The 10931-nt window shown below is 41.4% G+C and overlaps 1 protein-coding gene across 1 annotated transcript; it reads left to right on the top strand.

Moving 5' to 3' along the window:
* Nucleotides 1-2483: 2483 nt before the first annotated feature.
* LOC124161579 (kielin/chordin-like protein) lies at nucleotides 2484-7055 on the top strand. The gene is made up of 3 exons (XM_046537957.1): nucleotides 2484-2590; nucleotides 3775-3913; nucleotides 6213-7055. The coding sequence occupies exons 1-3, from the start codon at nucleotides 2584-2586 to the stop codon at nucleotides 7000-7002; spliced, it is 936 nt and encodes a 311-aa protein (XP_046393913.1). The 5' UTR covers nucleotides 2484-2583; the 3' UTR covers nucleotides 7003-7055.
* The last annotated feature ends 3876 nt before the right edge of the window (nucleotides 7056-10931 follow it).

Here is a 10931-nt window from a genome sequence, read left to right as displayed (position 1 = left end):
AGACGCTTCCATGCCACCTCTCGTATTTTCTCTTCCTCCTATCAATCATTTCCCGTTCGAACACGCATTTGAAATTTTCAGAGTGGATAGAGCTTGCGTTTAGGAATATCTCAAATTCGTTGGAATGTCTTTGAGACCCGAATTTTTCCTTTTCCAGATCCTTCGTCTACTTCCCGAGTTATTTGCAACGAAAAATCGACGGCCCCAGCCCTTCCACAGATGAAGTCGATGACGTCACGAACTCATACGCCGCAGGCCGTCGCATCTCCATTTCTCCTCGGCTTTGCGCATCAGCCTCAGGTGGCTGCCTGCTGTTTATCACTATCATGCGCCACTCTTTTGCTCAGTCATCGGTTCTCATTGAAGGAGTTGACGACCTGGAAAATCTTATCACGTCACCAACTCACGGAAAGTGGGTCATATTGGGATCAGGTGGGGCAGCATTCGCGATTTATGAGGAAAGAGCGGACTGGAGAAGAATGCTATCTCTTCGGAGCTTAACTTTCTTTCCAATTACCTATATATAACTATTCTAAGAATTTGCGAGTCCTGGTCTAGGTGAACCAACCCTTTCAATACAGTGGAAATAATACAGCGGAAATTTCTCGAACCTTCGGCGATGTTTTTCCCCCTAATAAACACCCGAGCCATTACATGTCTACCTACATGCAACACAATGAACACATTCAGTAATGCTCGATGGCAGTTGCCATTGTTTAATGCAACGTACTTCACCTTTCATTCAGCATTAGGACCTTTTAAAAAATGCCTTGCATCATTAATTAGTGTCTGAAATTTTCGTTCATTATAATTTTCCTCCATCGCATATTAATTATTGCATTTTTTAATCCTCTAAGTTACAAATAATGTCGCCTAACATCAGTAATCGTTTTTTTCAAACTTTTGCATAAATGTACATGGCACTGAAAACCGCAAAGCTATTCTGCAAAAACATTTTTGAAGAAATAGAAATCTACATCTATGATTAACTGCTACTGCTGAGGATTTATGACGTCATCACGGGGCAATTAGCTTTCGCAAGTCACATAAAATACCTCATACTCTAAAATTAGACTCAGTAGAGGGCTCATCAAATCGCAACAAGAACTATCGATTCCCGACATCTTCGTTTATCTGCCAATGCCAATTTTCTCGTCCAAGTATTACCCTTTAGTCATAACTCCACTGTTCCACCGCTTTTTCCAACACCGGAATAACCTCCGGGTCTTTTTGCCTTTGTTTTCTCATTCGTTTTACAATCACTAGATTTTCTACCAATTGCTAATGAAGTTTTTGTAGTCGAGAGCTGAGATGGGAATGCATTGGTAACCTTTTTTGTAATAACAAGGCGCTTTCAGCGCTCCTACACGGGCAAATATTTTTAAGATAGATCATCCAATCCTCGACACCTCTCTTATTAATTGATCTTCTTCGAAATACAGCAGAATTATGATAAAGATGTAAAAATTATACTAATTTCGGGTGCTGTAAAATGAAAGTCTGCTTCGTTTGGTGCCCATGGTGCGTGGAAGCTCACGCCACTCATAGTATCAATATGCTCGTGTAGTAAATTGCTTCATTTTCTTAACGATTGAATGCACTCGTAGCTTGCAAGTGCATGTTAGGTGGAAATCACCCGCTGCCAAAAAGCCAAGAAATGGCTCACATCAGAACACTATGTTCAATCATGGTGAGCAAACATTTTTGTGACACTCTTGGGTTCAGATACAGATAATCCTAACGGATTGTAAGAGATGGAAAAACTTAACGGTAATCAAGGCATTATGTTTTTTCACGTTTCGCTGAATAAGGCCTTTGGATTGACGTGTGATTGCAGGAGATGGGCACGGCGAATCCATCGAAAAGGAACGGAAAAAAGAGGAGTGGCAATCTCAGGATTCATTTCCATGAATAATAGAACGAGCAACGTGCATTGCAGTGCAACTGCGACTCTGCAATGAGAACTAAAAATAATAAAAAAAACCCTTCAATATACGGTTATTAAATACTCTTGCGGCAACGGTAACTATGGCATTTAAACAAGAATTAATTCGATAGTTTGGGCACCCCTGCTCCAGTTGACGAAATGGTATATGCCGTAGAAGATGAATACAGAGAGTAAGAATTCTGCAAGTATGCACGCGAATAATCTTAGGGATATCTGTTAAAGCATTATCTGATTCCCTCCAAATAAGCCCCAAAGCAGACGAAGAAACAGCATGTACTCCTGAATTGAACCCAGGATCACATTTAAAAAAATCTTAGTAGCCGGTCGTTTGAACTTACAGCCTGCATAATTCGATTAAAAAAATCATTAAGATAAGGGTGATATCGTGGAGTCGATCGTTTCTTGACCATAAAAAAATAAATTAATTAATCGTCCGCCGTATCAGCGCGAGCGAATTCTCATTATTAGGAAGCCGAAGGCAGCGCCCCACTCCACACTGCCCCGCGATCGAGAAAAAAAACGGCGTTTATTCGGTATAAAAGGCTCGAGGCAGGTTTGAACGTCCACTTGGAAGCGAGACTCTGAAGAGAAGCAAGGAAGTCTTCAGCGCAAAGAATTGACATCCCCTTTCAACGATGGAAGGTGAATATTATCATTATCATTATTATTCCTACAGCTGGTAGCTAAGGCCTGTAAGGCATTCAACAAATCGGTCTATTTGCCATCTGATATGCATATAAACAATTCCTATTTCATAGAGAAAAGAGCCCAGAACATCATATCATAGTTGACATTGGACAGGTCTGAGTACACAAGGGTGTATCCATACCTTTCTGCATGGCCAATTACGGTATGATCCAGGGCAAGCATGCAGGTAATGCATCTGCTTGCTTTTAGCTATTACCATTGGTGCGGTCCTGGTTTCATTTTGCCCTCGGAAGTAAAGAGTAATTATCGGCCAAACGATCTTGGTCTGCTTCAACGTTCGCATTGCGATATTCATCTATTGTGTACACCAACGTTTCAATTCCGTCATGCAAATGAAATAGCAAGTTATCATAAAATCTGGTCCAAAAAAGTTTATTTCAAGTCTAAGTACGGTGAAGTGATCGAGGTAAGGATGATCCCAAACATTCTTAACGCTTGGTCCTGGGATTTGTGCGTCTTCTAATGGGCAGCCTCGCCATCGTGAAAAGAGTCCATATATCATGAGATTCAGGCGGTAGAGCTCGAGTTTTTTATTTTTATTTTTATTTATTTCCATTACCTCACGAACAGCACATTTATAATATTTATTCACAAAATTTTGAAATTCAAATTGATCAGGCCGGCTAAAGAAAATTGGATTTCAAAAACGATCGCTATGCGGTCACCACCAATGCGGTCACATCAATCTACTGCGCGCTGGGATCGAATACGGTCAACCTATGTGCAAGTCACTTCGAGTCGTTACGAGACTGCAATTGGTCAATGATAACGCGGATGATACAAACTTGGTGTACAGTTGGTGAATGACGGCATTTTGCTCTCCTTGGAGTGATATCTTTGACTGAGCAGAAATATTGATTTAAAGATTTCGGTCACAAGAATTAGGAAAATTCCAATATATAGAAAAAGGTAGAAAATGGCACAGATGGGCAAATTGGATGCACTTCGATTTTTAATCGCCAACTATGAGACGCAACAAGTTATCTAGCTGATCCTTTTACTTTCACAAGGGCGATGATGGTCAATCGACATACCTGGAGCGTTTTTTTATAGCATTTCTGAACTGAAAATGTCTGACTGCATGGTAGAGTGAGACATGTTTTTTTTTCTTTTCGCAGGGTTGAAGTTTACCGTGGCCTTAGCCCTGCTCCTGGCAGTCTTCACCGTCGATGCATCACCTGTCATCTCTGGCAATCCAACCAATCCATCCCAATCTGGCAATCAACCTCACGGCGTATTAACCTGCGAACAAATACCGTAAGACATTTTCTTCGTCCCCTTTTATCCTATCCCTTTGGCAAACCAAACGCGATTCAGTTTGGTGAACTACTAGCCTTTAAGTGGCAATTCTCTTCCACAAAGGCCATCTAATTGTCACGAACACAGTGACTGGATCTTTGAAGTCGGGATATCAGTGAATTTCAGAGCTAGTGTCGCGAAATTATGCCACGTTCACGAGTAATATAATGAAGGTTCATCTGCAGCCCGTTAGATGTGCTGTCACCCACCGCGCAGTAAAATCGGTTCGTAATAGTCACCACATGCGACGCCGACGACAGGGCGATCCTAATTTCACTGGGAGATAATCTGAAAATTGGAATGTTAACCGTACTTCATATTCTCGACAACAATATCTATCAAATGCATGATCCTTCAATGCTAATCCTCGTGACTACAATTACTCTTTAGCAAATATTGAGAATGCATGGATGGCTCCACTCCCATCGCTGCGACGCGGATATTTTTTTTAAGCGGATAAAAAAGCGTGATCATGATTCGCAGCATGATTGGAAGGGACTCACTGAAGTCCCATACTCGCAGTCACCATGACCAAAGAAAGAAGAAAGAAAAAAGAGAAAGTATCAAAGAAAAAAGCCCATCGTCAGTAATCAAATATCCTCAGAATACAGTAAATAATGTAAGGGCCATCAAGGTTACACATCTCTTCATAGAAGAGTTATCTCTTTGTCAACAAAAGCCCACGTTACCAACAAAAATAGCCGAAAACTTTAATTAATGCGCTCTGCCCCACAAAAAAAATAGAGCATTTATATTCATGAATAAGAACCACTATCTCTCGCAATCCTCCTGATTCCCTTCTTGAAGTAATTCTAGAGCGTCCTCGGCGATTTCGAAATTTTTAAAATAGAACTTCATTCTTAAATTTGTAAATTATTATTGAAAGGATCATGCTTTCACACGTAATTTATTGCATGTGAAATAGGAATTTGGCCTTAAATAACTTATGGATTAGTCAATGGATAGTTTTTCCAATGACGTTTATTTCCAGCACGTTGAGTCAACTAACGTTCAGTTTCTATCCCATCAACAAACTTTGGCTTTAGCCACTAAATTATTTCCTAGTTACAAATATTTGTAGAACGGTATATTATATTTATTTTGAGCGCTTAAAAATAATCCTTCGGCGTATTTTCACTCAATTGGGACGAATGAAGCCCATTTGGAGTTTCGCTTCCTCCTGAGTCACGATTGCTGCGAGACAAGACCTGCAGCTGCCTTTGATCCGAATTGTTTATGATGCGCATGGCAGCGCTTGTACTGTTCCCCAGAACCAAATAAAAATAATTGTTTATCTTGATGTTAGGCGCCAAAATAAATCTGTCTAGATAAATGCCTGATGTATCTGTTTACAGCGCTGGCTAATGAGTTACCATTAACAATAAACACAAAGTATTTACGTTTCCCAAAGACCCTCAGTCAAAATTCATTAAATTAAGTTGGGGACGCAAAAAACTCTGAGGAAAAATAATATTTCTAATTTGTCTATTCTCTCGTGAGTTCCGAATGAAAACACACGAAAGCTGCTGAAACTCACTTTTCATGAGTTAGTGACGTCATTAAAGCTGTACTTCGTTCTTATCATAGTCTGTGACGTCATCGACTTCTCATCAAAAGGGTTACGGGCATCGATTTTTGGTCGCAAAGAGCTGGAGTCGATTGATCGAAAGATACTTGCCGTAATGACAAAGGCGTTCTCTTAAACGCCAGGGTAGGAGCTAGAGGTCGTGCTTATTAATAAGCTACTATCGGGATCGGGGGGTGGGGGGGGGGAATTCCCTCCTCATTCAACAGCCAGCTGATTCGCTCCAAAGCACAGCGTGTCGCAGCGGCTTAGTGAGCACCACCTCCGTCTTCTGTGCCACAGTGTCGAATAGAGACGTGAACGACTCGTTAGGTCAACCCACTGTGAAATTTACCATAGCGAAAAATGGACTTGTTGTATAGCTGATGGGATACCTGACCGGTATTCGGTATATCCGGGTTCGATTCCCGGCAGAGACAAATGATTTGTTTACGGCCACTTTCACCCAAGGAGTAAATACGTTTGAAGCGTGAGCGTGGCTGAGTACAAAATCATTTGTTCCATGGAGTGCTTTGGAACACGAAAGCAAATCTCGTCGCCGCAATCCGCCCGACAGGGTTCACGTGATCTGGCATTTTGCCTTGCCAGCCTCGGTCGCGAGCACAAACAAGTTGAGTCCCATGTGTTTTCCATGTTTCTCTCTGAACACACGTTCTCTTTCCTTCCCCACAGATGCAAGAACACCAACTACGAGCGATTCGCGGACCCAGCAGATCCCTGTAGCTATTGCTGCTGTTCGGATGGCGATGAATTCGCGAAAACACAAAAATGCGATAATATAGGACTGTTCAACCCGGATACGGGAAAGTGCCATGGAACAAACATGTGCCCATGCGGAAACGCAAATTGCAGTGATGAATGCCTCAATGGATGGATCGACTACCCAGTGAAGAACCCCGACGACCCCTGCGGCTTTTGCATTTGCCCCAAAGACGGCAGCGCACCGTACCCTGGAAAATGTAACTGCAGCAGATTCGAGCCTACTTGGATGCAGTGCGTGCCGGACACCAATGTTTGTCCTTGCGCTTGCAAAGATATCGAATGCCGTAGAGTCCTCCACGGCCAAGACGAGGTTCGCTTTTCAAATCCGAACGACGAATGCGGTTTCTGCTGCTGCCGACCTGATCTCACCGACGCCATACCCCTCGACTGCCCCTTCCACGAGAGATACGACAACGTCACCAACGACTGCGTCCCCGACCCAACCCACCACTGCCCACCCCCTCACCCCAGTTTCCCTCCCGCATCCTCAGCCAGGCCGCCTCCCGTCACCCCACCTCATGGTCACGGCGACGGCGGATGCGAGACCGTGAAATGCCCAGTGGACCCCGACACGGCGCCGCTCTACGCCTGCCCCAACGACCCCCACTCCTTCTGCCAGTGCGACTGGGGAGAGGTCGCCCACACCATGCCTTGCGGTCCCGGCACAACCTTCAACCAGAAGATGCAGGCTTGCCTGTGAGCTGGCTGCTGTAACACTTGGTCAGACGAGCAATAAAGATCAGAACATTTAAACACACTAAAATCTCGTTATTCTCCCTGAATTATACCTACCTTTCCATAGAGCCAAAGAGCCGCGCTTTCACTTAACCCTTAGAGTGCTCCTATCTCTCACGAAAAGTGCCAGGAGCGCATGTAATGTCACTCTTAGATGCTGATAATTAACCATTCATACAATTCTCAATATTAATTTCATTTTAACATTAACTGTTTTCTTCAAATTATAAAAATTGACTCATATTACCAAAAATTCGTCAAATAATATAATAAAAAGGTGAAACCACATATAATAAAGATTTCCTAAAGTTTTTGAACGCATACCTTTACTTGTTTTTGAGACCTAATTTTTTCCCCTAACCAAATGAAAAATCAGCAAAAATGCCTCGGCACTGATGGCATAATATGTACCTGGAAAATCGGTTGGCACTCAAAGGGTTAAGGTGGCAATTCACACGATCTTTACACGATTCGAGTATGACTCTATCGATCCAAAGTCCGTTGCTGTCGTGGGAACCACTGCACTGGTAACTGCGGAATGCTGGTCGCAATGAGAGCAGTTGAAGCCAAGATGAAGGTCGTCCAAAAAAGGTCGACTCCCATGTTTCAATTGGGAACGTCCGACTGAAAGGAGAGTGAGTGCATTTGAGGAACAAACCTGCACTCCTGGATTGCTCTATGCAATCCTAGAAATTTTCCCACTTAGTTACTATATCATCCGAGCCATATGGGCCGAGGAAAACATTCTAAGTTGCGTGATCTCCCATGCAGTGCGAGGATCGTTCAAAAAGTCTTTAGAAAAAGGTATAAAAACAAATTATATTGGGTCAATTTCTTATATTTTTCATTTTAGCCTTCTTCCAGCCGTATTAAGTGTTTTAAGCATATTTCGAAGCATTTTAAGCTCTCCAAAAGTTAGTATTTCGGGATCTCCTCAAAATTGGCATTAGTTTGGGCTTTGACCTCCTAGCTTGAGGAAAATCTAGCTATCTCTTAGTTGCCTTCAAGGTGTGAAATTAGAAAATGTCACAAGAGGCCAAATCTGGTGAATACGGTGAATTTTGTGATAATTGAAACTTTAATTCTGTAATTTTGGCTATTGACTCTGAACATGTTTGCAGCCATGCATTGCCGTATTGAAGGAAGAAACTTTTTCTGCTTCAAATATTAGGATTTCCTCAAAATTTTTAAAACCAAAATTAGCCTAATCGATTAGGCCGTTTTAAAGTTTTAGCGGGCAGAACAAACAGCAATTGTTTTTTTAAACATTTATTATTTATTTGTATTTGATAGATGAAGTAGATACGAATTTCACTGTCATCATTATCATCATTATCTGTATCACAATGATTAGATAAACGTGGTTGAAAAACGGGACGAGAATCAAATGTTTCGACTTCCACGATTATTTCATAACCAAAATTAGCCAAATAGAGTTTTAGCAAGAAGAACTAACAGCAGTTGATTTATGTGTTGAGAGATAGTTACAAACGTGATATGAAGTTCACCGGGTCATCTATTAGGTATATGTGTAAAATGAGAGAAAATTTCCTTTGTCCACTATACGGTCAATACCACCCAACCGATAGTCACTGATTTAGAGCCCATGTTTCTTGGCAGGCATGAGAAGTTTAAATATTATTTGACCTTGTATTACAGTACACTTCAACTGAAAAAATCATCGTGTCAATTCTAACGGAATAGTTGTTGAAAGTTTTCGTTCAGAAAACTAAAGTAAAATGATACATTAGCCTTAAATCAAAAGCCCTAGAGGCAACGTCGTCATGGAATAGAACGTGCTGATTCAAGGTAGATACGAATCAAGCAAATATAACTAATACGCTGACTTATAGCTTCGCAGCCTTAAGATAAAGGAAGGAGTCCAACAGATAAGGAAAAAGCACAAACTAGGAACACCCAAGTAGCGATGCCCGGGACACTGACCAGTCCATGTTATGCGAGCGGCTCGCGATGGCAGCACAGAGGAATAGCGGCTGGCTGCGACCAGGGTGAATCGAGATGTACCAAAAATGATTAGGCGATAAACGTCTCATTCATTATTCTGTAATTTTCCTTCGCTCCAGGCCTTGTAAAAGAGATACTTTTGATTAAATTGCCGCCTAATTTTTCAAGGGAATGCTACGCCAGTAGGAAAAAAACACAAAAACTAAATCCATTAAAGAAATGAAAAAGAAGACATAACATACGGATACCTAAGGAGAAAGAATTAGCATGCCAAATTTCGCTGACGTGAATATCAGTCCTAGCCCAGACAGAGCAGGATTAGAAGTAGCCTAATGCTTATGAAGAGAACCATGGCGTGATAGAGATATTAATATGCAGCAAATGAGGGGAGACTAGGACAAACATTAAGCCAGAAAAACAAAACCTGGAAGAGGTTTGAGCTAAGAATCTAAGGTAAGAATCTAAACTAAGTATCCTGGTAACCAGTGGTATACGGAGCAAGAAATAAATTGTACGAAGAAAATCTCAGCACCTCCATTATGTAAATGTGACAGCGACGACGGCAATAGATGACCATCACGTTCTCCTATCACGTTCTGCTGTATCGCGCGATCATGTAAGCCACCGTCATTGCGCGTGTCATATAGGTACGAGCGCGCGAGGTTGGTATCATTGAGAAATCTGAAGAGCCAATGAAATACTTCGACACATCTCTGTCCGAGAATGCGTCGTCTGCGGAGTCTTTGAAATAACAATAGCAAACAACGAAAACATAAAATGGAGGCAGTTCAAGGCTAAGTACTTCGCTTCGCCAATAGCTAATATTATGATAAAGTACTCGTATTATGCTAAAGTTATGAGGAAAGTGTAGTATTAATTTTCGATGTGTGATAACGTAATCTATTATACTAATGCTCGCCGGGAGATGCTGCAGTCATTATATTTGCTATATCGTAGAGAATGGTCGAAAAGTCGTGACCTTGGATTGAAACTAATTAATGTGTAAATTATAATAGAAGTTTAATCGCGCTAGCGATTTGAGTGTTAGTAGTTAATATTTGATTTATGATGATTACAAAATCGAAAAGGTGTTTAACGATGTTGATATATTGGAGAAAATACTTGGAAAATGTAAATAATTAAACTTCGATATAAAGTAATTGACGTTTAAATCACGGATGTACTTCAATTAGCAGTACTTTCCAATTTGCTGTGTGTAAATAAAGCTGCTCAATCGAATTCACCACCATGCGCATATAACAATTGAACAACGTGGACAACTAATAAAGTCAAGTCAGCACTCCGGTAGAAATAATTAAGAACTTTATTGGTTTTTACTCGATTATAGGGCATTTTTAAGTTAAATAAGCAATAATTTATTGCAAATATTTGCATTTAGTGCTCGCTTTTATGTCAGCATATGCTTGTCACCATCGGTTTCGAACGTGATAGGCCGATGACGCTCGCAGCGTGATAAAGAGTGCGATCACGGTTTCATAATCGCTGCTATCACCTTGCGTCGTGGAAATCGCGTTGCCACTGGCAACGAATTCGCTCTCACCCTTCTCACAGTTACATAATCAGGGTGCAGGTGAAAAATGTATTCTGAAAACAACAAATCTACTTTCAGCTGAGAATAAAAGCAAAGAAGTAAGGAAACAATGGCATGCTACATTCTGAGCACATTTCTTAATGAGAGCGAGAAAGACGTTGACAGCAGCATGGAAGTCATTCGTGTGGAGGCATTCGAAAGGTAGGAGGTATCGGAGGAGAAAATGGCTCGGCCGCGTAAGTTAACAACGAGTGCTTAGAAGAGTGGGAGAAAAGAGAAGAGGCTCCTCCGAAATCCGAATTGGGAGAAAATGGGATAACTTTATCAGCCACACAGTAAGACATGGTGAAGGCAATTGACAATTGACAAGTATCCGG

This window comes from Ischnura elegans, chromosome 6, assembly GCF_921293095.1.
Source record: "Ischnura elegans chromosome 6, ioIscEleg1.1, whole genome shotgun sequence".
Classification (NCBI taxonomy): domain Eukaryota; kingdom Metazoa; phylum Arthropoda; class Insecta; order Odonata; family Coenagrionidae; genus Ischnura; species Ischnura elegans.
The sequence above is the reverse complement of the archived record's forward strand: the minus strand, read 5'-3'. Positions and strand labels throughout refer to the sequence as shown.

What these genes read in the sequence shown, in the direction of transcription:
- LOC124161579 (XM_046537957.1), top strand. An exon ending in TTAACCTGCGAACAAATACC is followed by an intron (nt 3,914 to 6,212) that starts GTAAGACATTTT and finishes CCTTCCCCACAG; the next exon opens with ATGCAAGAACACCAACTACG.